At 38.4% G+C, this 27,711-nt stretch overlaps 4 protein-coding genes, 1 long non-coding RNA gene and 1 other non-coding gene across 6 annotated transcripts; 2 read left to right on the plus strand and 4 right to left on the minus strand.

The window, feature by feature from the left end:
* Positions 1-300: 300 nt before the first annotated feature.
* On the minus strand, positions 301-947 carry LOC137046970 (uncharacterized). Its single transcript, XR_010899129.1, has 3 exons — positions 807-947; positions 469-622; positions 301-385 (listed from the first exon to the last, which is right to left on the minus strand). It is a non-coding gene; the product is annotated as an uncharacterized lncRNA (long non-coding RNA).
* A 4,975-nt stretch (positions 948-5,922) lies between these two features.
* trnac-gca (transfer RNA cysteine (anticodon GCA)) lies at positions 5,923-5,994 on the minus strand. Its single transcript has one exon. It is a non-coding gene; the product is annotated as a tRNA-Cys (tRNA).
* Positions 5,995-6,202: 208 nt separating this feature from the next.
* pomp (proteasome maturation protein) lies at positions 6,203-8,754 on the plus strand. The gene is made up of 6 exons (XM_067422974.1): positions 6,203-6,262; positions 6,763-6,863; positions 6,944-7,004; positions 8,173-8,274; positions 8,359-8,452; positions 8,608-8,754. Exons 1-6 carry the CDS (start codon positions 6,260-6,262, stop codon positions 8,673-8,675), a joined length of 429 nt encoding a protein of 142 aa, XP_067279075.1. The 5' UTR covers positions 6,203-6,259; the 3' UTR covers positions 8,676-8,754.
* A 45-nt stretch (positions 8,755-8,799) lies between these two features.
* ccdc82 (coiled-coil domain containing 82) lies at positions 8,800-17,847 on the minus strand. The gene is made up of 7 exons (XM_067422973.1): positions 16,955-17,847; positions 16,552-16,819; positions 16,347-16,439; positions 13,143-13,267; positions 12,818-12,988; positions 12,522-12,731; positions 8,800-9,261 (listed from the first exon to the last, which is right to left on the minus strand). Exons 1-7 carry the CDS (start codon positions 17,510-17,512, stop codon positions 9,196-9,198), a joined length of 1,491 nt encoding a protein of 496 aa, XP_067279074.1. The 5' UTR covers positions 17,513-17,847; the 3' UTR covers positions 8,800-9,195.
* Positions 17,848-20,523: 2,676 nt separating this feature from the next.
* LOC137046417 (sperm-associated antigen 16 protein) lies at positions 20,524-22,653 on the minus strand. The gene has a single exon (XM_067423618.1). It carries the CDS (start codon positions 22,578-22,580, stop codon positions 20,748-20,750), a length of 1,833 nt encoding a protein of 610 aa, XP_067279719.1. The 5' UTR covers positions 22,581-22,653; the 3' UTR covers positions 20,524-20,747.
* Positions 22,654-23,437: 784 nt separating this feature from the next.
* Positions 23,438-27,141, plus strand: arxb (aristaless related homeobox b). Its single transcript, XM_067423804.1, has 5 exons — positions 23,438-23,891; positions 24,235-24,700; positions 25,104-25,149; positions 26,003-26,277; positions 26,359-27,141. Exons 1-5 carry the CDS (start codon positions 23,756-23,758, stop codon positions 26,597-26,599), a joined length of 1,164 nt encoding a protein of 387 aa, XP_067279905.1. The 5' UTR covers positions 23,438-23,755; the 3' UTR covers positions 26,600-27,141.
* The last annotated feature ends 570 nt before the right edge of the window (positions 27,142-27,711 follow it).

Genomic DNA, 27,711 nt, shown 5'->3' on the forward strand with positions numbered 1-27,711 from the left:
GCATCTAAAGGTCCTAGATAGAGAACACGTCTTTGTGTGTTGCTCAGGTCATTTATCTCAGATTGCGTGTGCTTACCCTCATTTCGGTTTGTACATCCTTTAAGAGATTCGTAATGCTCTGTTTCGCTTGGTTCAAGATCTGTGACACATAAAACAATAATCTCTTAAAATATATCACAAAACAATGACATTTTAAAAGTATCATAAATTATCGGGCTTATGCTTACACTTTGAACGTTTTAATAATTTAAAAAGTACTTTTTATGACCATCATTCATTTATGTCATTTTATTTCTTGCCTTTTTCGACTGTAAGATCAGTAGATTTTCTGGAATGTAAGTTGGTCTCTTGCATCTCTGAATCATTTCGGTGTGAAACATGGAAACTGTAAAAGGTTGATATATGCAAATGCAGAAACGTGAGAGGAATTCTGCTTAATTATAATATAAAACAACAAATGAATAATACCTTTGTATGAGATGAATGTGTCTCCAGTACAAATAGAGAAAGAACACAGATGCCGTGACTGCGATCCACAGGGCTATAGCAATACTGATGAGAGGATCTCTTCCTGAGCCATTCTTCACGATGGTTGCAATTTCTTCAATGCCAGAAACATTAACTGGGGCAATTGGGCAATAATTACAATTAAACATTTTAATTAATTACGATTGCGCTAAATAATGTTGTATGTCAGAAAAAGCATTAAAGGTGTAAAATTTACATATAAATATTGAATGTAAAATAAGACCAATTTTATGTATGCAGAAAAAAGTTGTGGGTGCGTGAAATGAAATCAGACTTACCTTGGGCATCCTGACACATGTTCCTGGTTTTATCCAAAAAAAACTTATTTTATAATTATATTAAGGTCCATATGCATATTCCATATTCAGTAACACAAGAATGACAGAAGTTTGATTTGCACAACAAAGTGTCTTGTCAAAAGTGTGTGGGCGAGGGGCGTTTATCTGCAGAGAGAAGGAAATAGCCAGAGGTCTTCAGGTGGCTTTTTGCACAGCGACGTTTCTTTCAAATCCTTTTGGTCAAAACCTTGATTACCTAAGTTTCCAAAGTTCACTTAAGTTTTCACCCAAAGCAAACAATTGAAAATACAAATTATTGATTGCCTCGTGACCATATATATTTATTGGGCAATTGTCATTTTAATCAATAAACTCTAAAAAAGTACTTCTACTTTTTTAAAGGAACACTCCACTGTTTTTCGAAATATGGTTTATTCAACTTCTTTCCTACATTTAGATATGTGGGCAAATTCATTTTTGTCTCAGTGCATGCATTGTTTGAGTTTGGCAGGGTCGCCGCTAGCTTAGCTTAGCATAATGAATGGAATCCTATGTTGCCTGCTAGCATGTCCCGAGTAAAAGTGACCCAAAAAAATAAATAAAAGATATTGACTTGGGGCTATATTATGGTGAAGCAAAGGTTAAGCACTGCTACTTGGACGCAGATTTATCGCACAACACATTGCGATCGCTCAACAGCCAGAGGACGTGAGGATGAGAGCCGTGATATCTCTGAGCCCAAGTAGCAGTGCTTCGCCTGTCCTTCCCTATAATATAGTCCCATGTCAATATCTGCCTAGGAAATCGCCTTAATCTGCATCGCTAGTTGTACTCGTTATGAATACGCAGGCCACAAGTATTAGGTGGGCTTTATTTATTTTTTGGATCACTTTGACTCGGGACATGCTAGATGGCAACATAGGATTCCATTCATTATGCTAAGCTAAGCTAGCGGCGACCCTGCCAAACTAAAACAATGCATGCACTGAGACAAAAATGAATTTGCCCACATATCTAAATGTAGGAAAGAAGTTGAAGGAGCCCTATTTCTAAAAACAGTGACCTGCTCCTTTAACTGAACACACACCCGACGCAATGTGACGGCAGGCGTGATGCAAGTGTTTTTTTGTTGTAGTTTCAGCCCGACGCAGTTATCATTTTCAAGTCCAGCGCCACGTTGTTTAAAAAGCACTCGTACCCATCTGTTCACCCGTGGGTCTGCTGGTCTGAAAACGAGGTGTGTTCAGGCGCATTGTTGGCATGTTGCTGTTTTGAGGCAACTAAAAATGACTGCGCCACTGACCAACAAAAACCTGCTCTAAGGGCAATAGTGCAGTATTTTTTTTGTGTTATTTAAGGGGCGTGTTAGTAATATGCGCCTGTAGGCGTGTGTACAACGCATGCACACTCTGCTTATTACGCAAACAGATGCAGCAGAACACAAACCACTTTAAATATTAGAAATAAAAGGATTCCTTTCTAAAGAAGCGTTCAGTCTTTTCGTTCACAAATTCCACCAAGTAAATAACGAATCCGCCATGGTGCAAGCGCATCCGGCTTTTAAAGGGAATGGGAGATGAGACTCTGATTAGTTTATTGCAAGTTACACCTAAAACACACCCATTAATCATTAAGATTCTAGGTACAACCCTTTATTCCGTCGTTAAAGTGCAGCTGCGCCTTACGCTTCGGACCAGGCGCTCAGATCATAAAATTGGGCTTAATCAGTGTGTTATTCCTCTTAACACAGACCACGTTAACATCTTTAACACTATAACTTGTCATAATTACACAAGCTGTGTCAGAATCAGTGATTATTCTTTAGAACAATTTAATTAAGAAATATATGAAATAGAAAAAAAGCAAACATGTGTACTTACATTGATATTGTCAATATTCACAAGTCATTTGACGATATAATTTTTACCCTCTGTGGGACTAATTATTAGCCTGACAAGCCAGACCCACATCAAGATGTTTGGTCTGGAAACTCACCATAGACAGGGCTCAATCCGAGGGGCGGGATAAACGGTCGTCTTTCAAACTCCCTCTGCACGCGATAGGATAGCGCTACACCAACCAGAGCAACGAAGGTGAAAAAGAGCTTGTTGATAGATTAAACATTCGCCGTATCCGGTCGGCTAAACTACGAACACATCTTCCCTTTTTAAGAATGACTTCAGTGCCGTTCTTTGTTCTTTTCTCAGAGAAAAGCTTAACTCCAAGTCTTCCAGAGTCGCGGTCAAAGGCTGCCGTTTGCCAGTTTCTGTGTTTACTAGAAGCACGCAAGCAACTCGGCCATCGTCATTATGGCCCCGCCCGCCGACTCTATACACGATGTGATTGGCCCGGCAAGAGTTAGGGGAATACAGCTCAGAAGGGTATTGAGAGTTGCTAGACGACACTTGCGGGCAGATTAAATTTGCTGCCGCTAGGGTGCGTCTAGATTTTAGGCTTACTAATTATGAAAGAACAGCTAGAAAATTCACTGTGAATAACGGTCAATTTCATAATGATTACTGTTAACAAGTTCTTTATAACATGTGCCTGACAAATGCGACCTCTGGAGGACGCAGCCTTCAAAATGCATCTGTCTTCGACACAGCATGTGTCTTATTAGGGTATATTTTTGGCAAATTGTCTGAAACTTCGCACATATTCAAACGCTGAAGAGAAGTGAAAAGGTCTTTGTGTTTCAAAACACATTCCATTTAATCTTGTATTCCATTTGGACTCACATGCGGAAATGTCAAAACCGTGACACAAATTCAGATGCAACTTCACTGCCTGTAAAGTAGTGAAAACATGTAAGCATTTAAAACATTGTGTCTTTCTTGGAATTCTAAAGGATGATTGCAGCACAAGTGAAAACACGCAGGACTCTTTTTCAGTGTAGCCCACACAACTCGACCACATAAATTTTGACCCATTTAGTCCTCATTTTTGAAGCATTTGCTTGTCAGTAGTGAAGCAATGGGCAGTGGCATCTTTCCTGACCTCTGGTTGTAGTATGGATCACATCACATCTGCCAAACTGGCATTGGATAATGTAACAAAATGCCTGACTTCCTCAACAATATAGGACTTATATTCTTTATCTCTTCCATCACCCTGACTGCTTCTGGCCTCCATTATCTTCAACTTGCTGCCATCACTACACAGCTTGGTACAGCTTTTCTTTTATTAAAACTAATAAAACTAACTGACATCAACCTAAAAAACAGGGGAAAGGCTATTATACCTGCCAGTAATGGACAGAGCCAGCTACCGAGAAAACATGTATCCCCTTAAAGGACTTTACATGATATTACTATAGCCTATATTTTTTTAGGTCTACATTATTATTGCATGTTGAAATCAAAATTGTGTTTATAAATGACAATGTTCCATATGGGTTAAAGGGGGGGTGAAACACTCAGTTTCAGTCAGTGTCATGTCAATCTTGAGTACCTATAGAGTAGCATTGCATCCTGCATATCTCCGAAAAGTCTTTATTTTTTTAATAATTATATAAGAAAGATGCGCTGTTCCGAGTCTTTCCGAAAAAAGCCGAGCGGGTGGGGGCGTGTCGTGTGAGCGGAGCTAAATAATGACGTGTGCAGCAGCGCGCTGTGTGTTGAGTCGAGTGCGTCGTAAAGCTGTCTCATCCCTAACAGCGGGAAAAAAACTTTATTCAAAATAAAAATATGGCTTTTAATCAGATACAGCCATACATCTATGATCCGGAATCAGACCCAGAGGCTGCAGTTGAACAGGAGCAGCAACAAAAACGACTAGAGCAGGACGTCTCAATGTGGTACAAGTTATACACTAACTATATAATATGCTTAGCGGCTTGTGTTATTTACATATTTATACTTGAATTATATCGTCGTATTTTTGTCTTTGAAGGTGTACATGTGGGAAGTGCAGTTGTGCACGTGTGTTTGTGTGTTTACGCGTGGTTTGTGTAACGTTAGACAGTAAGCGGACTAAAAAAAACACAGACATTTGAAGCAGTCTCACTCACCCTTCTAACGTTGGGACTGCTCCATCATTTAGCATTAGGCGATTGGGAAAATCCGGCGTCGAGCTGGGCCTTGTTTATGAAACAGTCGGCACCGAAATGCAGCGAACAGATATAAACATTCGCGCAACTCAGTTGCTGATCCGGAAAAGCAAATTACATCCACTGTTGCCTTAACGCGGGGTTTTGGGGAATCTGTGCAGGACTGTCTTGGTCTGGCAACCAAAAACGCACTTTTTTGGTGACATTATGTCCACATCACCTGTCCAGCATCCTACAAGCCAGCGCTTTGATGGGCGTAGGCTGTTGCTTTCGCTCTCTCCCTCTCTCTCTCTCTCTCTCACGCGCTTCCGGTAGAATTGTCCGTAAGGCCCATACAAGGAAATTCCGCCCCCATTAACGTCAAAGGGGACGCATGATCTCAAAAAACTTGCCGAAACTTATGACTAACCGGAAGTAGTATTTTTGACTAAGAAATACTCCCATCATACGTCCACCTTAACTTTTGAAACTTTGTCTATGTTTAGTATGGGATTCCAAGTCTTTAACAGTGTAAAAAGATCAGTATGCATGAAACAGCATTTCACCCCCCCCTTTAAGTTTAGCCTATACCTTGGATTTAGTGGAAAGTTACAGTCACACGGTCTGAACCTGATTCTTGTAATCTAATGTCTTGGAAATATTTGTGGTGAAAATATTTTTTTTTGAATGTTGTTTAGATCGCCACCGATATTAAGCATTTTTATGGTTTTATCGGTCATTTTCAAAAGCGATTTTCCGATAAAATTATTTACATGTCTATGTGGTATTTTTAATATGCTTTAAGACAAACCATGTGCAAATTCAACACAATTGCTGAGTATTTTCTCCCTAAAACTGCAGTAGATTTTTTTTTCTTTCAATCGCCCATTAAACACTGAAAAAATGTATTCTAAAAATGTATCTTGGGTCAGTCACATTGAACTGAGTACAGCTACGCTGCTGATCAGGTCTGTGCAAGTCTTTTGTGTGGATTTCTTTATGTGCATCATTTCACGTCGACAAATGTATGATGCACGTTTTATTTGCTAGCTCTGACAAAAAAAAATGCCATAAAAAGTTACCTACGTGAGGGGGCACCCGGATTTGAACCGGGGACCTCTTGATCTGCAGTCAAATGCTCTACCACTGAGCTATACCCCCATCCGTTATACAGTGAAGTGCGGTTATAAATTTAAACAGCACTCCAGCAGCTGTGCAGTAGATTTTCGTAATTGATATATACTTAATATAATTTTTAGAATATCCTCCTAATATGTATATATGTTGTCATAAAAAATAAAACAACAATAAACGTATTAAACAGCGGCCAAAAATATTCATATGTCGCGATCACATGATAACAGCATTTCCGGAGATTGACAGGAAGTGCATTTATGCTGATTGTAAAGACGAAATTCGCTTCAAGATGGTAATGCATATCTTCAGTTTGTTATTTCGTTATTGAATTCATTTTTGTTCCATTTCATAATGTTGTGATGTGTATTATTGTCATGCTCTCCATACAGTGCCAAGTTTTTGCATTTGCTGTTAATAAGGCGCTTGTTTGTTTTGTGCCGGTGTTTAAGCTAACGTTAGCTTCATAGCATAGCACAACATTTTGTGTTTGTTTATTTATATTCCAGGACAGATTGAGGAGACATAATTTCCTTTTTTGAAAGTGTCGGTCTTCTATAATTTAACGCGAAATAAATGAATAATATTAGATTTAATTTCGCCACTAAGTTGTTAGCTTCTAAATGAATAGTGATGCGTCATGGCCGTACTTTCACTTTGTGTTAGTCTTAACGCTCCCCGTAAAGACTGAACGTGGCAACTATCAAACTCTCATCCATGCCCTTTTAACCTGTGCATTTCCACACTTCTCATTTTCTGCACATTTTCTATATTAATACCGTGTGTTGTGTGCAGAATACTCGTGGCCTGCGCTCTCAGCTAAAGGACAGTGTTCCTGTCACAGGTCTGTGTCCACAGGCTGGTCCTTATGGGGTTCAAGACTCTCTGCGGAGAGGGTGAGTTCTGCACAAATAAACCTGGAAATGATTCTCATGCTAATTTGTATTCTAATTATTTCATTTTGATGTGATCGTAGGTTCTCAAGTGTAAAAAATGAGCTTCTACCGAGTCATCCATTGGAGCTCTCTGAGAAAAATGTAAGTAGAAAAGTAGAATGACATGTTCATTGTCCAATGTGCATGGGCCTACAAAAGACATCTAAATGTATATAAATATAAATACATGTGCAAAAGGAAGAAAAAAATTACAGAAAATAACTTATTGATGGTAAATTAAGCTTTTGCTAAGACCTTTAGAGAAAAAAAATGCATTATTGTATATGCCATATAGGTATCAGCTCATTGCCATAAATTATAATCCTCAGACATTTAATAAATAGTCATTAGCTCAATAAGTGTGTATTTGATGCACTAATGCTTGTGTTGAGCTTTTAAGTGAAACGTAATGTTACATGTGGCCTGTCACGATTGATTAATTGTCGTAGTTATTTGATGAGAGAACCAGAATTGCAATCACATTTTGCCAAAGAATATAAAAAACACTGTTGTAAAGTACAGTTAAAGATCTTCCTTCACATATAATGAAGGTGTGTGTTTAATCATACTGTATTATATTTAAATATCAGTCATCACAACATTAAATTAAAGGGATAGATTGCCCAAACATGAAAATTGTCAATCATTTCTCACCCTCAAGTCGTTCTAAACCCGGAAGACTTTTGTCGATCTTCGAAACACAAATGAAGGTATTTTTAATTAAAGCTGAGAGATTTCTGTCTCTCCATTGACAGCCTTCACAACTGATACTTCCAAAAGTTCATAAAGAGATTTGTTCAAAGTACACTTGGACTAAACCTCTTGATTAATATGGATTAGTTTTAAGATCTCTTTACAAATCTATCAGCTTTTATTAAAAATATCCTCATTTGTGTTCCGAAAGGTTTTTAATTTTTGGGTTAACTATCCCTTTAAATCATATTGGCCTATTTTATATAAAATGTATAATATGATTTCAAGTAATAAAAAAATAACGTATTAGGCTTACATTGTAAGTGACACAAATTAAATTGCTTTTATTTCTGACAGTTGATCATCAGCTCAAAATTCCGGATTTGTGGTTTACCCAGCTAGGGCAACACTTAATATAGTGTCTTTGTTACATATACATTCTATAGTAGCAGTAAATTATGCAGTTACAAGCAACTAACCCTATAGTAAATGTTATCAGTAGTCATTTGTGTAATTAAGCTGTAACAATGAAACCTTTAAACAAAGTTTAACTCCAGCTTGTATTATGTGAAACCAGTTTCAGCTCAACCAGGACAAGATGAATTTCAACACACTAAGGAACATCCAGGGTCTCCACGCACCCCTCAAACTACAGATGGAGTACAGAGCAGCCAGACAGGTGTTGTTTGTCACATGTAAAACACACCATAAACGCCCAATGCTAGTTTCATCATATTTAAACATTGCGCTTGCTTTCTTTCAGATTCAGCGTTTGCCCTTCCTGCCAAGCTCAAATCTGGCCCTGGATACCCTCAGAGGCAGTGATGACACCATTGGCTTTGAGGACATCCTCAATGGTACGGAGAAAAATCTGACACGTTACCAGTCATGTTCTAGAAAGTTGTAGGAGCGGTTTAGTTACTTGGTTGAGTTTGCGTAATGATGATTGCAGATTTGAGAAGTGATTTTTGTGCAGTATACTAGGTCATATGTAAACATTTTCTCCCCTCAGATCCTGTCCAGTGTGAGATGATGGGTGATCCTCACATCATGACCGAATACAAGCTTGGTTTCCTGTGAGGATGGCGTTTCAGCACCAGCCCGTAGATTCTTATATGCATTGTTTGACTGCTATTTCTAATAAAATGTAAAATTTGAATTGAGAAATAGTTTCTGTAGTGCAAAACATGACATTCAGCAGAACCTGGTTATGAATCTTGTTTATTACAAGAACGTTGAAACGCTGTAAATGGGCTTGGATGCATTTTTCACAGAAGTGTTAATATGAGATTACTTACAAATGAAGGCATAAAAACGGCATACATATCTTGACAAGCACAATGATCAGGGTAAAATGCTGTATTTTTCCTGACTGTTTTAAATCCTCAGGATTTAGACAAATTAGTTACATTTTGGGATACTGTTTGTAAATATTGAGTACTGAATCATGCAGAAGCAATTTACACCGCAGTGATTATAGAATTCAACTGCTAAATCTTCAGGGCAAACACTTTAACAACTCCAAAGTTAGCCATGCTTTATGACTTAACAGGAAGGAAAAAAAGGGCAGATCGATGAACTTGTCCTAATGGCAACCCTTTCAATCCAGCTTTTCTTCCTGGAAGAAATCTGCAGAATTGAGGTTCTCTTCAAACTTCTCATATTGCTAAACGGATAGAAGAAAAGAAAAAAGCAATCAGTGTACTCATACATATTTAAAGGGATAGTTCACCCAAAAAATGAAAATTCTCTCATCATTTACTCACCCTCATGCCATCCCTGATGTATATGACTTTCTTTCTTCAGATAAACACAAAGAAGATTTGTAGGAATCATATGAATCCAAACTGAACCATTAAACGGGTGGCGCCTAGTTGACTCTTGAACAACCACACACACTGATCGTGACAGTAATTCATACAATTGGGATGAATCAATGTTTTCTGAAGTGAAGAGAAGGATGTCCCCCTCTTGATTGCTTGTACAACAGTAGAATGGAAGCAATGATTTATAAAAAAGTAAAGAAAAATACAAAACCCAAAGATGCATTTTTTTTACACACCTGTCATTTCACTACAAAAGACACTGGGTCTCATTCACTAAGCATGCCTAAGCATAAACATGTACAACTGGCTAATAAAAAGCCTGTATAAAAAGATTTTATTCGATGGGGCTGTTGAATGCTTGAATCTATGGAAGCCCGTTTTCGCCACACAATAAAGAGTAATTGCGACTTTTTATATTAGATTTCTGACTTTTTTTCCAAAATTGCGAGCCGTAAAGTCACAATTCTGCGTGATAGTCACAATTCTAACTTTTTTCCCCCTCACAATTGTATGATATAGTCAGAATTCTGACTTTCTCACGCAATGGCAACCTTATTTCACGCAATTGCGAGTTTATATCTCAAAAAAATAAATAAATTAGAATTCTAAAATAAAAAGTCGCAATTACTCTTTATTTAGTGGCGGAAACGGGCTTCCATATTAATCTGATTGGTTGATGAAAGTTCTAAGGTGTGCATTTATTTTTCAGGGTATCTGAAGTAGTTCCAGACAGGTCTTGACCGCATTACAGCTCCATATATATCACTTCGCCAAATGATTTTGGTTATTTCAAAGGTCCAGCCTGAACCAAAACTGAAGAAGCAAAGAAATATAGTAAACAATAGAATAAAAAGATCAAATTATTTCCATGTTTTCTGCCACAATTTTTATTATTTATTACGTTTTTAATAGCCTGACGTGGTGGTCATACTCAATTCTAGTCAGAATATGAGTCTGAAACTGCTCCATTGGGCTGTGATTATGGGGCGTGTTTCAACCAAACCAGGAAAGACATCAATTGGATAGACCTACAACCAATCAGAGCAGCGATGCGGCGCCAACAGAGCTCAACTGCACTGTGTTTTTTTCCGCAGGTTGTTTTCTATGTCCGCGGGTTGAAGCGACTATTATGTGATATATAGACCCATGAGTGTGAATTTTAGCAGGCAACCTTGCCAAAATAACACACATTTTGCCCCTCAAACAAAACTAAGCGATCTTTGCCGGTGTTGTAAAATAATTAAAAGATTTTAATGATACACAGAGAACTTACCCAACATGATCATCATTTTTGAGAGAAATTTTGAAGGTGAATGGCATATACAAACAAACTCTCCATTTAGGATTTGAGTAAATATAATCCAAGCCCCTTTGATGACGTGCATGATTACGTTACTGTTTATCATCTGTCCGTCATCGTCTAACGCCCGCCCTGATGATCTCATTGGTCCGAACAGTTTCTGTACGGAGATAATTAGTCCTCTATGGAGCAATGCCAGACCGAACTGCCCGACCTAAAAAATTTGTGGGTTGGGCTAAGTTCGGCTGGCATCCAGGCTACGTTTTTAAAATTACTCTCTCACACTCAAATGCACACACATTCACTACGGACGCACTTGCAGAGAAACGTGATTTTATCAGTAAAATAGTTTAGCTATTTAAAAGCTACACGACATTTCTCACTAGTAAGGTAATATAATAATGGTGCTTTTCGTACATTTTTTTTGAGAGACGCACAGCACTGAGGTAATTCACATACTCTCTCTCTCTCTCTAATAACTCGCTGCATTAAGAACTGCATTAGTCTTCTATCAATGACTCAAGCTTCTGTTACTAAATCTAAAATGACATTTTGGAATTAGCAATGTAGGGTTGGGTTTAAAAGCATGAAGTGTTTTTAGGCCAAAATCTGATAAACGTCTGGAAATAAATCATCTGAATAATGTTTGTACTTTATAACAGTAGTATAAGTGGAATAATTGATGACAAGCTGTTTAATTATTAGAAAAATAATGCACGCTTCTCTGCGTCGTGACCGCATTACCACCTCGTAAGGTGTGCATTATTTTTCTAATAATTCGACGTCAATTATTCCTTACTTATTGAGTTTGATCTGGTTTTGAGTATGACACACTTGGCATTGTTCAAGGATCTGGCACAGAGTGGCATATGTTTGACCAGAGTGACAGAGCAACACAAAACTCTTCACGCAACCTCCGTTCTGGAAATAAAGCCCTTCTTCAACCATCCACAACTAAGCTCCGCACTATGGGGGATCGAGCCTTCTGCTCAGCCGCACCGCGTCTTTGGAATTCCCTTCCAGAAAACCTAAGGGCTCCTCAAGCCATAGACTCTTTTAAGAAAGAACTAAAAACCTTTCTTTTTAAACAAGCATTTTTTACTTTTTGCTAATTATTTATTTTTTTTTTTTATTTTTTTATGTGTAGCACTTTGGGATTGTTTTTAACTATGAAAAGGGCTTTATAAATAAAATATATTATTATTATTATTACTAAAAGCTGTAAAGAAAAGGTTGAAAGAAAAGCCTTATATGGAGATGGCTTGGGTGTGTTTTTGCAAATGACTAACCTGTTCATTAAAAATACTCCAAATTCACTAACATTATAACCAGTTTAAGAACAAACTCATGTGTTGTGAATTAGGCTGAGATTTTTTCGTGAGACGTTCCCCTGTGCTTACAATTATGAAATAATACACGCAATTATTAGTGAATGAGACTCATTGATTCATCCACTGGGGTCGTAAGGACTACCATCACAATCACTGTTTTGTGTTTTTTTCAAGTGTCAACCGAGTCACCCATTTAGTGCCATTATATGGACCTATATGGACTATGCAGAGCAGAGCTGGAAAAATGTCCCATGTCTGGGTTGTCCAAACTCTCCTGCAGAGTTTAGCTCCAACTTTCCTGAACACACCTGCCTGGAAGTTTCTACTATTATGCCTTGTAAGATCTCGATTAGCTGGTTCAGGTGTGTTTAACTGGGATTGGATCTGAACTCAAGACAGTGGCCGTTGGGTGAACTATTCCTTCAAGTATCTTTTAAAGGGACATAAAGAGCAGGTTCCATATTCCCACCTCACTGATCCAGCCTCCATCCTGCAGTTTGGTAAACACCTTGTTGACTGTCTCCTTAACTGGTTCGTCGTCCTCTCCCGTTTCTCCTTCCTGTACTTCCTTCTGAGCTTCTAAAGCTGTACGACACTTCTCAAACAGGTGGTATTTAAAGTGCTTCAGGGCATGGTAGACCTCAGTACGACTGGCACAGACCGAGCCAACAAAGAATGTCTGCAATTGTTAACATAAACATTTCATTAAGAAGCATTCAAAATATGTATGGTCAAATTGTATAAAGGATTTGAATAGAAAACAACCTGGGAATCATCGGGCATGAACTGGTCCTCCTGTAGGGTGTTGTTGTGGTATAACTGGCCAGAGAGCCGCACGTTGAAGCGCCCCGTCCTGTGAAGCTCACAGGCTTCACATCCCTTCGTCTGGGTCCTTGTCACCATAACCCGCAATTTGGGATAACATTCAACCCTTTCCTTTTTATTTATAAAAACGATAAATAGACAGGAAAGTATGTATATTAATCTACCACACCATACCTGACTAATAGAAAAGCAAGCAATTATACTTAAAAATGTGACATCTCTTCATGATAAAGACAACGAGAAACACAAAGGGCATTTATCTTACTTTGTAACGTTCTTTCCAGCGGCTCCTTTGCTTCAGGTTCTCCAGGCGGGGAAGAACCAACCGCTCATCAAAATGAAGTAATGATGATTTCATCTCCTGGGCATATCGCTTCGTTCGTTCACCACCTGTAGTCATTGATAAAGTGAAATATAAATAAGTATATAAAGTATATAAATAAATATTGACAAAGTGAAATATAAATACACTATTCAAATGTTTGTGATTTGTAAGATTTTTTTTAAAATGTATTTCAACCAAGACTGCATTTATTCAATCAAGAATACAAATATTTTGTATTTTAATATATTTTCAAAGTGTAATTTATTCCTGCTAGGTCAAAGCTTAGACAACATATAAACAACCTATTAGGGATGCACCAGAACCGATCCGATTCGATATTACATGAAACGGTATTAACAAGATTAAAAATTCTGAGTATCGGTCGATACCGATACTAAACCAATCCGATACCAATGCAGGTTTGTTTTCAAAATTCTATGTAGAATCTCTAAACCTTAGTGTGTTGAATTGAAAATCACTCTTATGTGAGTTAAACACAATCTACTAAATACAGACTTCATTATAAAGAAAAACAACAAATACAAAATATATATAAAATCTAAATCTATGAAAAAAAATAGCCTAATACTATAGATGGTGAATAAATTTGATTAGAGAATAATTCAGCAGCAAAAGTTACAAAATCACGAGTGCACAATAATTGTATAAAATCTAAACATTTAGTAGGGGAAAAATAAAGGAAATAGGGCCTACATATACTAAGAAATTATATTTATTTTAAATGAATAGTGCATCTTTTTAATGAGGCAGCAACATATATAAAGGACATAACAAGAAAGGCTATTAATAAGGCTTTCATAACACAAAAGTATTATAATTTAGAGTGGCACAAAGCACGTATGCGCATCCTGTGATCCGCTTGAAGCAACACGGAGTCACATGCTCACTGCGCGCCGCACTCCGTGCCTCCGTCCGCATTGAGAAGTTCAAAACAAGATAGAGACGCGTAGTGTATCTATGCAGTCTTCTTATAAGCCGTTTATTTTAACAGTTTAACATTTCAGTTACTGTGTGTGAAGAACAATACAATAACTAGTCCAGCGCTGTGATCTAACTGACAACCGGGAGAAAGCGCTTTCATATGTACTACTCTAGCTCTAAAAAAGCTTTTCTCCTTAACCACCACCATTTATTTGGAGCATTGAGATGCTTAAAAAAAGAGATTTTTCACTTGTTCTGCCTGTAGCTTGAAATTATTCTGTGCGCATTCTGACTCCTTTTGCCCGGGTCTCAGATATACGTGTTAGCTGGGCTTGACAGTAACTTTTTTTTTTTTTTAACAGCCACTGTGGCTAGAGGTTTTCCAAAGTTACTAGCCATTTTCACCGGCACATTTTCACTGGATTGGTGTGTCAGCTCGCTGTCGGAGAGCGACACAGCTTGTATCCTGTATCTATTCTGCAGGAAATGAGTATTGGTAGCATTTCAGATATTTCAGTATTGATAATGAGTATCGAAAAATCTATACTTTTACAACACTACATTGGACTTACAAATATATACTCACCTAAAGGAATATTAGGAACACCTGTTCAATTTCTCATCAATGCAATTATCTAATCAACCAATCACATGGCAGATGCTTCAATGCATTTAGGGGTGTGGTCCTGGTCAAGACAATCTCCTGAACTCCAAACTGAGAATGTTGTTGGTGCCAGACGGCCGGTCTGAGTATTTCACAGTCTGCTCAGTCACTGGGAATTTCACACACAACCATTTCTAGGGTTTAGCTTCATGCCCTGGATGTGCATTAGGGCTGTCAACAAATATTCTAAATTCAAATATATATTTGAATATTTAAAAAAAACGAATTTCGAAGGCGAAAATTATTATTCAAATTTTGAAAAAATGCCTGCTGTAGTAGAGGCGTGGCTGTCTGCTTTGCTCATGGGCGCGCTAGCGTGTCTGAGGGTTCAGGGACAGTTCACAGGAGTCGCACTGGCAGGCACAGCATCACGTTTTCATGCTGAAAGTTGACGCGTCTTGCAGTGAAGATGGCAGAAAGTGCAGAGCCCAACTCGACGGCGGCAGAGAAAGCGAGTTAAACCGTCTAAAATCTAAAAAGCCACGTCTGGAAGCACTTTGGATTTTGGTCAGTAGGAGGTAAAATTGAGGAGATAAATGAAAAATGAAAGCTATGTAAGATACAGTTAGCATACCATGCCTCATTTTATTTAACGTTAAACAGAAACATTACTTAAGTGTAGGCTACTGCACTGACTGAATAAATATTGCATAAATAAAGGATAAATGCACTGCTTCCACTGGCGTGATTATTTACTGTTTCATGTCAAGGACACAGCACAGCTCGCTCGGAGCGTTCAATATGCTGTAAAACTTCAATTAATATTAATAATATTTGTTTCAATCACTGAATGAAGCCTGCTATATTTGGGACAAGAATCGCAACCTTAAATTGCTTGCACAAAACTCTTGATCAGCACTCGAAGTTTGTTCATTTAAACCGTTATGCGCAGATAGCATGAGCTGAGGGCGAGAGAGAGAGAGAGAGAGAGAGAGAGAGAGAGAGAGAGAGAGAGAGAGAGAGAGAGAGAGAGAGAGAGAGAGAGAGAGGTCTGCGGTCTTGGCCATTAGTTGATTTACTTGTTTTTGTGCAAGTAATATGTTGTAAAATATGTATAAATTTAAATAGACTACCTTTACAAGTAGTTATGTCTCTTTATATTAATTTGTCCTGATGTTTGAATATTCGTGTTTTTTTAGAGGCAATATTCAAACATCGATTTTGAGCAAATTTGACAGTCCTAATGTGCATCCCACAAATCTCCATCAACTTCAAGATGCTATCCTATCAATATGGTGGGGGTCAAACACAGTATTAGTATGCTGTTTCTAATAATCCTTTAGGTGAGTGTACATATTATATATAAAATTCAATCCACCAAAGTGGCTAATAGGAGTGATTGAGTTACACGCCACTGCAGAAATACAGCAGCATTTTACGAGTTGAGGGTTGTTAATGTGGGGCCCAGTGTGTCTGTGTGTATGTGTGTCCATGTGTATATATATATATATATATATATATATATATATATATATATATATATATATATATATATAAATTCAGTGCTAAGAAGTAAAGGAATAACTTGATGAACATACTGTAAAGTGAGCTGAGGAAAGTTGAGTCCAGGACATTGATCAGCAAGGCTTTGACCACCACCTGAAAGTGAGTGCGCTGAGATCCTGTGATAACTGTAACGAGAATAGAAACATGAGATTTTTTCATTAGTTTAAATGTTAAAGGCACATCTACACATGTTTCCAGACTGCAAATACAAAACAAAAGCCACAATCACAGTCTTACACTGGCGTGGAAGGTGAGAGAGAAAGGCCTTGTCTTTGTCCTCCCCTTCTTTCTCCTGCTCTTTATCATCTTTCTGTTCATCATCCTCCACAACAAAATCCTTAAGACTGTCACAACTATCAGCCAGCCTTTCCTCCTCGCTGCTGTTTAGAGGATTGACGTCGCACTCTTCCGCACTAGATTCATCACCAGCATCGTCTGCTTTACTTTGCTCTTCAACTTTGTCGTCTTTGATCTCCTCTTTCTCTTCTTCCTCTTCATCTGAACCCTGCAGAAAACAAACAGACAATGGTATCCAATACTTTTTAAGTGAATGCTGTTGACTTTTTCACCATTCATATTATTATGGAAACACGACTTTATATATTGTTTTACTGTTTGTTGCCCTGTCTGGTCAACTTACCAACGTCCTGCGCCTGCGCCGCGGTGTGCCTGACTTTCTTCTCTTTGACAGCTCCATCAGTTTATTCTTTCTCTCTCTTCTCTTGGCAGCAGCTTCTTTTACCTCTGCCGCTCTCTTCTTCTCTCGCAGAGCCTCGTCCTCGGAATCCTCTGGCAGCCTGAGCCGTTTTCTCTGTAACACTCTCCGGAGCGGCTCTCCACCGACGTCGCTTGAGGACTCGCTCGAGGAGTCGCTGGAGCTGTCATCTAGAGCAGCCGGAGTGCTGGCGGGTCTCTTCCTCTGTCGACGGGAAACGGTGCGTTTGTCGTCTGTATCGCTGCTGTCATCCCCGTCGCTCTCGCGTGCTCTGTAGGAGCTGTCGGAGGTACCCGACTGCTCTTCGGAATTCTGGTATTCGCTCCCTGAACTGACGCTTGTCGTGCTGGCGTACGAGCCCTCGTCGCTGTCCTCCAGCATACGATCAATGGGATTCACGCGCGTCTTTTTCTTGTCAATCCGAGACTTTGGGGGCGCGCATTTTCGCCTTAACCCAAACAGCTTTCCTACGCTTTTCATCATTTTGGCGGAGAAAAAGTGACAATTGGTTTAACTACCAAAATAAAATGTTCTTCTTTTTTAACTTAACCTATTTTAGCCAGTTGTTATACATCTCGACACATGATGAGCAACAGGATGATGCGTGCGCGTGCTGTCAAATTACATTCCCGTCTCGTGAATGATTATTCAGCTATTTTTCTCATGTTAAATCATTTATCCGAACATGCAGATGTAGATAAAGCCCAATCTATAGCTGTAATCAATATTTGACGAGTGATTTGAATAAATATGCTTATCAGCATGTATCATTCTTCTCCAGTGCTACACGCGCCAATAACATGAGGGGGCGTGTCTTTGTTTTTGTTGATACGCACTTCCGTCGCTAAAGTCACATCAACTCGGACTAACGCACCACCCAGAGGCGAGGAGAATAACAGATTTTTAGACCGCAAAATGGTAAACATTGGACTTAAAATAGTTTAAGAATAATATAGTATTCTTTAAAAGCGTCAAGATTATTTCCTTTTATCAAATAAAGCTACACTTTACCTTACGGTGCCATTATTACAGTGTAATTATATATTTAAGTATAAGTAGTAATAATAATTAACAACATAGATTACAGGGCAACCTGTGTAACCCATGTTTTTCCAACCTTCTACCCCTGAAATGGCCCTGAAACGGCAGTCAAACCAGTGATTTCCTACCCGTGAAGTCGTACTAGATTGATGTACTCCCAGTTACACGCTCTGACGTCACATAGCCTGCGAAACAACAATAGCAGCTATGTGTAATATACAAATAACGTAAAATAAAAGGTAAAACAGCTTCTTTAGTGAATATAAATTAGTGTAAATGAGCATAAGCCCCTTACGGTCTGCCATGCTTTGTTTACATCTATCTACCACTATTCCTTGCGCTCAGGCAGTTTGGCGTGTCTTTACCTGGGACGCTATAGGCCTAGTCGTGAGTCGTGGTTTGAAGTAATAACTTGCAGGTTTAAAAACCTGCCTGGAACCCAGAATTATAGGGTTGGGGTTTGGTTGAGGGTTAGTTGCACGTAATTATGCATAATTTACTGTAATTACTATGGTAAGTATATACATATGTAACAAGGATGTGATTAATATTTGAATTATGCACGTCATCCTTTTGGTTCCATAAGCTTCCAGCCTTACACAACCAAACCTTTTATGCTATATAACAGAAATTCAAATGAAAGACTGAACTAAAGACTTTTAAATACTCTTAAAGCTCCATCCAAGCGGTTACTTGGGGCTCTCAAACCCGGTAATATTTTGGTGATGAAAAGTGTTCCAGAGTGCAGGAGCACAATGTCTTCAAGCTTTGAGCCCCCGGGTGAAAGATACTCGATGTATCTATCTGGCATTTGGAGTGTCTTAGACCTGGCTGCAGTCATTGTGTAACAAAAAACATGTAAGCAATAAAGCACATATAAACTTAATTGCCAATCAATGATCACATACGTCTGAAGATTGAAACATTAGAACAATTACATTTTAATTATTATGCGTCTTTGTGAAGTTTGTGAATATCGGTTTTCGGACGCCTGCCTTTACATGTACATGAACTTTAATAACATCCTATACTTAATCCGTAGGGTTTAATACAGAGTTGGCCTACTCTTTGCAGCTATAACAGGTTTAACCCTTCTGGGAAGGCTTTCCACAAGGTTTAGGAGTGTGTTTATATATTTTTAACCATTTTTCTAGAAGTGCATTTGTGAAGTCAGGCACTGATTAGGCCTGGCTCACAGTCTCTGATCTAATTCATCCCAAAGGTGTTCTATCGGGTTGAGGTCAGGACTCTGTGCAGGCCATTCAAGTTCCCCTACATCAAAGTCTTTGCGTTTTGCACTGGTGTGCAGTCATGTTGGAACAGGAAGGGGCCATCCCCAAACTGTTCCCATAAAGTTGGGAGCATGCAATTGTCCAAAATGTTGTGTTATGCATTAAGAGTTCCTTTCACTGGAACTAAGGGGCAAGTCCAGCCCCTGAAAAACAACCCCACACCATAATCCCCCTCCACTAAACTTTACACATAATTTGCACAATGCAGACAGGCGAGTGCCATTGTCTTGGACTCATCCATCAGATTTGCCAGACAGAGAAGCATCACTCCAGAGAACACTTCTCCACTGTGTGGTCCAGCCAGGCTTCTCTGAATTTCATTACAATGGAACTCTTAATCACGCAAGATGGAGAAAACTGCGGCTTTAGTAAATATGTTGTTATGGAGAATACAGGAATCTCTCAATGTTACAGCTTAGAAAAGCAGTTGTGAAGTTGAAGGTAGGTATCTATCCATCTTTTTGGGGTTGCCTGAAGAACGAGCCAGAGCAGAGGCTTCATCTGGAGAAGATGCACTTTCATGATTCAAAGTTCCGATAAGATAACATATTTGAAGATGTATTGACATTTGTTTGTTTTTTATTTTTTTTTAGCTTTTTGTTGGTTCTCATGTATATTTTGGATGTCAGAACATATTTAAATTTCAAAACAATTTCTCAACTGTTTTAAATATGCATTGCTATGACTAGATGTGAATTGCACCATCAGAGCCTCCATATAGAAGGTATTCCTCTTTATGGTCAAAAATGACACTGAACAGCAACATCACGAGCCATTAGACTAGACATATGTAAAGAAGCCACTTCAACTATTTTCACAGAGCCATCGTTGCTCGCCACTGTTGGTATTCTTCCATTCGGACTGAAGGCCAGTGAGCTTTTATTTGGTTGTCTTCTCATTTGATATGCTAATTTTAACACGTCACTGACACAATATTTACAAAACACATTCAATAGCATAACAATGAAATAAAATTTACAATAATTTAGGGATAAAGGTGGAAATTAACGTTTAAAACCTTTAATGTTGTCAACTTGAGTTTCAACAGATTGGCCCGTGTACAATTATTTAGTCATGCAAACTTTATCTAGAACAAAAAGAAAGAAGGAAAGTCCAAGCTACCAAGTTGAAAATTTTTGTATCAGATTTTTATTTGCTATAAGGGTTTTACATTTTATTGATTGAGGTAAAACATTGGAAATATAACAAAAGAGCAAATATTCAAGAACATATATTGTTAGAGCAAGTTATAATGCATGTAGACATACAAATGAAATAAGAACACGAAATAAGATATTGTGTACACAATAATAAATTTTGTGTATTTATGATTATTACATGAGTAAATAAAGAGTACATGTCTCAGCCGTTGTAAATATGTATTGTTATGACCAGATGTGAATTGCACCATCAGAGCCTGCAGATAGAAGGTATTCCCCTTTATGGTCAAAAATGACACTCTGAACGGCATCATCATGAGCCATTAGACTCGACATATGTAAAGATGCCACTTCAATTATTTTTACAGAGCCATCGTTGCTCGCCACTGTTAGTATTCTTCCATTTGGACTGAAGGCCACTTGATTGCTGGGATGTGGCCCAGTGTCTATAGACACCATTGCTGACACGTTCCTCACGTCCCATAATTTGACCACCCCAAAAGAGTCGCACGAAGCAATTGTGTCACCTGTGGCATTGAAGGCTGCGTTGTTGCATGAATGCTTGTGCCCGTAGAACGTTTGCGCACACAATCCAGCACGGGCATCCCAAAGAGAGAGGGTCTTGTCTGCCGAGCAGGTTAGTAGAATGTTTGAGAAGGGCAGGAAAGAAATGCTGTTCACCGAGTCAACGTGTCCACGCAAAGTGCAGCGGCAACGCTCGCTATTCAAGTCCCACACTTTAGCAGTGTTATCCATAGAACAGGAAGCCACAAAATCACCACAGGAATGGAAGGAACAGGCCCAGGTGGCGTGGATGTGTCCCTCCAAGCTGAGCACACATCGACCTTGAGCAAAGTCCCAAATTTTAACTGTGGCGTCCCCACTTGTGGTACCCAGGTAACCACCACTGGGATGGAAACTACAGGACGACAGCCAATCAGTGTGACCCTCGCCAGTCATGATCATTTCTCCCTCTGGTATTCCCCATAACCTCCAAAGCTGGTCATCACTTGAGGAGGCTACTATCATTTTACGGGGATGGAGAGCGAGGAAGCTTACTGCCAATGTGTGTGCTTTAAAAGACTTTGAGAGAGAGAAGTTGGTGGATTTGGTGTTGACGGAAGATAAAGCTTTGATTTGAGGCAAGTAGGGATTGACGCGAGTGCTGGGTGGGAATTCGGAATCTTTAGGATGTTTTGTGTTCTTGTTGGGGTCTTTCATAGCCTCGTATGATGCAATGTTGTCACATGGCGGACGTGCTCCTTTCTGTGGACTCTTCTGGAATTTTTCTCTTTCCTGTGGAGGCTTTGCAGCTTTAAGAGCTGCCCGAGTTCCTGGGGAAGAGTGTGCAGTACATAGAGAGCTGTCTAAGTTCTGAACCTGGCTGACCGCTCTATCTCTCTCCAGACTAACCAGCATCTTCTGACTCACAGCTGTCTGATACTTCTCATTTAGCTGTCTAAGAGCAGGCTCGTAGGAAGCGTAGTGTTTCTTCAGCTTTTTTATGTCCTCAGTAAGTCTATTCTTCTCTTGAACAACACGCTTGTGCTGCATCCTATGGAAGTCTCTCTCTCGTTGTAGCTTTACTATGGTTTCTCCAGCTTCAAATGCAGCCTGTTTATAGCTATCCCGCTCTCTTTGTATGTTTTTTAGCTCATTGTCCAGGAGCTGGTTGTGTGTATAGGCATCAGGTACGACCTCAATTTGGTCTGCTTTCATTAAGCCTTTGTGTATCATCTCAAACCACTCTGTCTGGAAGCAGTCTAATGTTCTCTTCATGCCCATTTTTACAAGATAATTGCGGAGAAAGTCGTCCACCACTTCAGGTATTTTAGGAACTGGATGTTTGCCTGAACTGACCCTCTTTGTTGTGCATTCTGTGGCATCTGTTTGATCCAGCGCTGCTTTAACGGCCGTTTCCAAGTCCTCTTCTCCCTCGGTTATGCTGAGTTCGTCGTCGAGAGTCACTTCATCGTATATATAGTCATCCTCGGAGTCCTCTGGAATCAAAACTTTCTCGAGGTAATATGGACCGTCGACGGATTCTTCAGCTGCCATTTTCAATCGCTCTGTGTGTTTATTTTACCAAGTTGTGTACTGTTTCCATGGTGAACACGAGAGCGTGCCCTGTCCTCGTAAACTGATAGGCCTACCGATGCCGTGTAGTTAATGCCATGTAATTAATTTTGTTGTTGTTATAAAAATACGAGAAACATATTGAATTATATAAATTACCCAAAAAACTGACACAAACAGTTTGTGGTCAGACACAATAAAGATATTAATGTCAACTAACATTTTAGACGTTTGATCTATAGCCTAAGAAAGCTTTGTAAATTGGCAATTATTCGTGATATTTACTCATCATTTTCTCCTTTTCCTACGTTTTCTTCAATTTAAAACGGGTGTCGGCGTCGGCTTCATACAGCAGATGGCGCTCAAGGTGCGTGCCGCGCTTAATGCCACACTGTTTTATAAACAGAAACTAGGCTACATCTGTGACAGCTATACAATGGTGTCAATTAAAGATCTTTTCTTTTCTTTCTTTCTTTCTTTCTTTCTTTCTTTCTTTCTTTCTTTCTTTCTTTCTTTCTTTCTTTCTTTCTTTCTTTCTTTCTTTCTTTCTTTCAAGGATAAAGAACAAAATCACAAAAGGCTTGCTAGCCCTACCGTTGAATGCATAGCTGTAATCGGGTTGTCATTCAATACCTAGGCCATATTCATAAATATTTTCATATAGCCTATTGCAAAATGCCTATTCATTTAGGCCACGAATTTGACCTAAATTGCTAATAGCCAAAGCAACAACAACAATAATAAAAAGGCTAATAATAATGATTCTTCTTCGTATTATTAGTCAGTAGGTATTATTATTATTATTATTATTATTATTATTATTATTATTATTATTATTATTATTATTATTATTATTATAGACTAACTACTATTAGCTATAGCCTATTGTTATTATTCTGTTTTTATTAATGACATTCTGAGGCGAGTCAGTTGTGTCGTTGTAAAATCCCAGATAATGCTATAGTGTCTTTAAACTGAAGCACACAGGCTGTGGCAGAGGCTTTTACCGGAGAACCAATCAGATTCTGTAGATTAGTTTTGGAAGCTGAAGCATCAGTACAAAGGTCGGCGTGCGCGAGCTTTCGCAGCGATCAGTCCGCGAGAGCACCGGGACGCGCGCACTCAATGGATCTTTGATTTCTGTATAGCCTACCTTTATGAAAGCCAGAAATATGAACAACGAAGCAGAGGGGGATAATCCAGACCAAACTAAATGTAAATGTAAATCACATCTGTTGTCCTCGTACTGCATTGAAAGTATTCTAGGAAGGAAAAGTTCTTTAAAAGTTAAAGGTAAGTCGCTTTAAAAACGATCTTGGTTTTAGTTGTTCATATTTATTAGACTAAACGCAACAAAAGGTAGGCTATTGATGGAATTAACAGCTATAGGCTTATTTATTGGACTTGACATAGGCCTAATGATTAATTAGTAGCCTACTGTGTAACAAATATTGAAGCCTATGCAATAAATTAACATCTTCCGTTACAAGGCTATCCTATAATGCTCATTATTAACTGGACATTAAAAGCGAAGTAGGCCTAATCCATGTTTAATTAAATTATCTATATTCTTTTTTGTAACCCAATTAATCCTGTTGATAATAATTTCGATGGCCTATTATATTTTTACTGACAGCATCACCAAACAGTTTGTGGCCCCTTCAGCCAGACATGCACCTGCCGCCGAAGCTCCGCCGCCCCTTCGCCCCGTTGACAGACTCCATAGACATTCACACAAACGAAAACGAGGCAAGACTGCAACACACAGCTTGTGAAAAGATCAAAATGACTGAGGCCTCGCTAGTAAACATCAGTCGTGCTAGATCGTATCAGGAACACGCGTCTCGGTCCAGTCCCACGCCAAGACCAGAGGAGGACGAAGCCGACAGGGAGACAAACGCGTCTCCGAATCTGACGGGGCAGCCAGAACGAGACGCATATTTGAGGAATTGTGAGGAAACCACTTTATCAGCGGGAAGTGACACTGAAGATGGAATGTTTAAACGAAAACAGAGGAGATACCGGACCACATTTACCAGCTATCAGCTTGAGGAACTAGAAAGAGCTTTTCACAAGACTCACTACCCAGATGTTTTCACAAGGTAAAACTACTGTAGGGCTACTAGAACTTAATGCTTTAATATGCAATAGTAATAATAAATTACATAAAAAACGATTTATTAGTTAGAACTCATTATCAGTACCATCTTCATTTAATCATTTATTTTAAGTAGTCCCTAGGCTATAATTAAAACAAAATTGATGTTTAGTAAAAAAGTTTATAATTTAAATTAGGCTATAAACTATATTTTTTTTTCGTTGAAACACTTTTACATTAACCGTTTCAATAGAGAATGTTTAGAATAAATAGATTGAATATTTCCTTACAATAAACGAAAAAATAGCCTATATATTATTTAAGAAATTGTAATAATAATAATTATTATTATTATTGTCAATGTTAGTAAAAACAGTTAGTTATTTTCTCTTTCTCTCCAATTAAAGGGAGGAATTAGCGATGCGACTTGATCTTACAGAAGCACGAGTACAAGTAAGTTTTCTTTCATCTCATTCTTTTCAGCATTCAGCCTGCTCTTGTTCACTCTTCACGATGGCAAGCATAGAAACATTAACACAATCACATGGCTTATTATTAATTCACGCGACAAAGTAGCCTATATCTGAAATATTAGATTCATATTGAATATAGATTTTTTATTGATCGATATTGACTAGTGGATTTGTTCATAAGATTTTTTCTATAGATACACTGAAAAGCACCGTTCAAATATGATCCATAGCCTATAGATAGCCTATTAGGCCTACATCAGAGGGAAAAAATGTCGCAAGATTTATTATAGTCTAAACATTCGCGCGGTTCTTTTATTTAGCTCTTTTGGAGAGTTACTTTTTTATATAAACAAAAGGCAACTTTACATATAAAAATATTAGTCAATTTAGCGTTATTGTCAATTTTTCTTTATATTTGCACTATATATTTAAAACCACAAACATCCTTCTAATTAAAGGGATTTAACCCAAAATCGAAAAGTTCTGTCATCATTGACATTTACTCACCCTCACTTTATTTTTCGTCAAAATACAAAAGGAGATATTTTAGAATTTTTCTGAGATAATTTTGTGTTGTGTTCCACAGAAGAGTGCATTTAGTTATTCTCAAACACAACATGTGTTATCACAGATATGAGATGCAGAAATAATACAAGTTCTGTAACATTTCCAAGATTATTCTATTAAAGCCTGCAGTCTTAATTTGTCTTTGACTAAAGTGACAATTGTTTGTGCTTTTATGGTGGTGGGACTAGATTTATTTGCCAAATATACAAACTGTTCTTTTTACTTATTACTTGTAACTGTGACAAATGCATTATTTTCCTCTCCAGGTCTGGTTCCAGAACCGACGTGCAAAATGGAGGAAAAGGGAAAAGGCGGGGGTCCAGTCCCACACTCTAAGCCTACACTATCCCGGAACCCCCTCTGCTCCACAGTCCTTATATCATTACCTGAGTGGGAATCCAGCTATTGATTCAGCTTGGCCTGCCCCCCTCCAAAGACTGTCTCAGCCTCCCCCAAACTCTGCTTCCTCTCACGGCTTCAGTGCTCTGTTAGGGGCGGCCATGTTTAGACATCCCGCTTTCATGAGTCCCACTTTTGGAAGGTGAGCCTCATCTGCATGTTCAACACAAACCACTAAGTTACGTTTTAACCTATAATATTCTGTTTCTACATTTCTCAACAGACTGTTTACAGGCTTAGGTCCGATGGCACTGCAAAGGATACCCTTTCCTGTCATCGAGAGTCCAATTCAACGCTCCCACCTCACCAACAACCTTCTCTCCTCTTCACCACCCTTATCGTCCCCCCCAACAGTGGACTTCCGTGCTTCCAGCATAGCGGCACTGCGGCTCAAAGCAAAGGAGCATTCTGCTCAACTGACTCAGATCACAGTGGCTGGAAGGGCTGGGAAAGAGGAGTGCTGAGACTCACTCTCACATGCGAGATGGCAAAAGACCAAAGTCAAGCAGAAGCACTAATATCTAAAGAGTTATTATTAATAGACAGACACAGTCTTGAGTCTCTGGAACTGTAGCATTCTAATAATTCTTTCTTTGTTTTTTGCTGTTTTTTGATGAGTGATGAATGCTTTTGTTTTCAATAGTGGTTGAATGATCCTTCTAGATATTTTCATTCTGTTTTCATAGTTGTAAATGCATACAACAAACATAAAACAGCCATATTTGAGCAAATTAACAGGACAAGCTGCTTTTACGTGTTACTGTTACACATCCAACACTTTCAAGGTTTGTTCTGTAACAGTGAAAGGAGAGTTTTACAAGTATTTATTCACATCAGACATATACAGCTATTATGATTTTTGAAAAAGGCTGCACTTTCTCTGTTCACAGGATTGAAAAAACATTTATGGTTATAATTGTAAGTAACGTATTACCATGCATTTTATTTATATTTATTAAACATAAGTCACAATTCAGGGAAGGAAATTTAATAACCATATGCTTATCGTGATGAATTAGCCAGGGAAAATATTAAAATAATGTGAAAGTAAAATAAACTGAATTGAAAATGCGTTGTGTTGTCTTAAAATTCCTTCTATATTTAATGCTTCAAATAAATGGATGATGGACAGATAAAAAAAAAGACTTATTTTTCAATTTCATGAAATTTAAGGCCTATTTAATTATTTATATATAGCCTAGCCTACTTTATACAAACTTTTGTTAGATGCGATTAATCGCGATATATATGAGAAAATAAACATTTGTTTCATAATTAATTTTATATAGTTTTAGCCTATACTGTAGGCCTATATAACCCTATAACCTAACTTTTGTTAGATGCTATTAATCGCGATAGGCTATGCGAGAATATAATGTTTTATTTTATAATGAATTTGATTTCCGTATTACCTTTTAGCTCATGGTAAGAACAAATTGTCGTTTTGCAGTCATGGGAATTGCTGTGAAGGCGAAATTCAGAGTTTAAACACCTCCATAGGTGTCCATGTAATCTTGGCATTAATGCACAATACTTGTTTTCACTATTCACGCAAATTAAGAGGCTTACGCTTGTC

This window comes from Pseudorasbora parva, chromosome 18, assembly GCF_024679245.1.
Source record: "Pseudorasbora parva isolate DD20220531a chromosome 18, ASM2467924v1, whole genome shotgun sequence".
Classification (NCBI taxonomy): Eukaryota; Metazoa; Chordata; class Actinopteri; order Cypriniformes; family Gobionidae; genus Pseudorasbora; species Pseudorasbora parva.

Coding starts and splice junctions, on each gene's coding strand:
- pomp (XM_067422974.1), top strand. Junction 6,864..6,943: donor CAAGACTCTCTGCGGAGAGG/GTGAGTTCTGCA, acceptor ATGTGATCGTAG/GTTCTCAAGTGTAAAAAATG. Junction 7,005..8,172: donor TGGAGCTCTCTGAGAAAAAT/GTAAGTAGAAAA, acceptor ATGTGAAACCAG/TTTCAGCTCAACCAGGACAA.
- ccdc82 (XM_067422973.1), bottom strand. CDS start 17,512: ATGATGAAAAGCGTAGGAAAGCTGTTTGGGTTAAGGCGAAAATGCGCG. Junction 13,268..16,346: donor TTTCCTCAGCTCACTTTACA/GTATGTTCATCA, acceptor CAATGACTACAG/GTGGTGAACGAACGAAGCGA. Junction 12,732..12,817: donor TCATGCCCGATGATTCCCAG/GTTGTTTTCTAT, acceptor TAACAATTGCAG/ACATTCTTTGTTGGCTCGGT.
- LOC137046417 (XM_067423618.1), bottom strand. CDS start 22,580: ATGGCAGCTGAAGAATCCGTCGACGGTCCATATTACCTCGAGAAAGTT.
- arxb (XM_067423804.1), top strand. CDS start 23,756: ATGAAAGCCAGAAATATGAACAACGAAGCAGAGGGGGATAATCCAGAC. Junction 23,892..24,234: donor AAGTTCTTTAAAAGTTAAAG/GTAAGTCGCTTT, acceptor TTTTACTGACAG/CATCACCAAACAGTTTGTGG. Junction 24,701..25,103: donor TACCCAGATGTTTTCACAAG/GTAAAACTACTG, acceptor CTCCAATTAAAG/GGAGGAATTAGCGATGCGAC.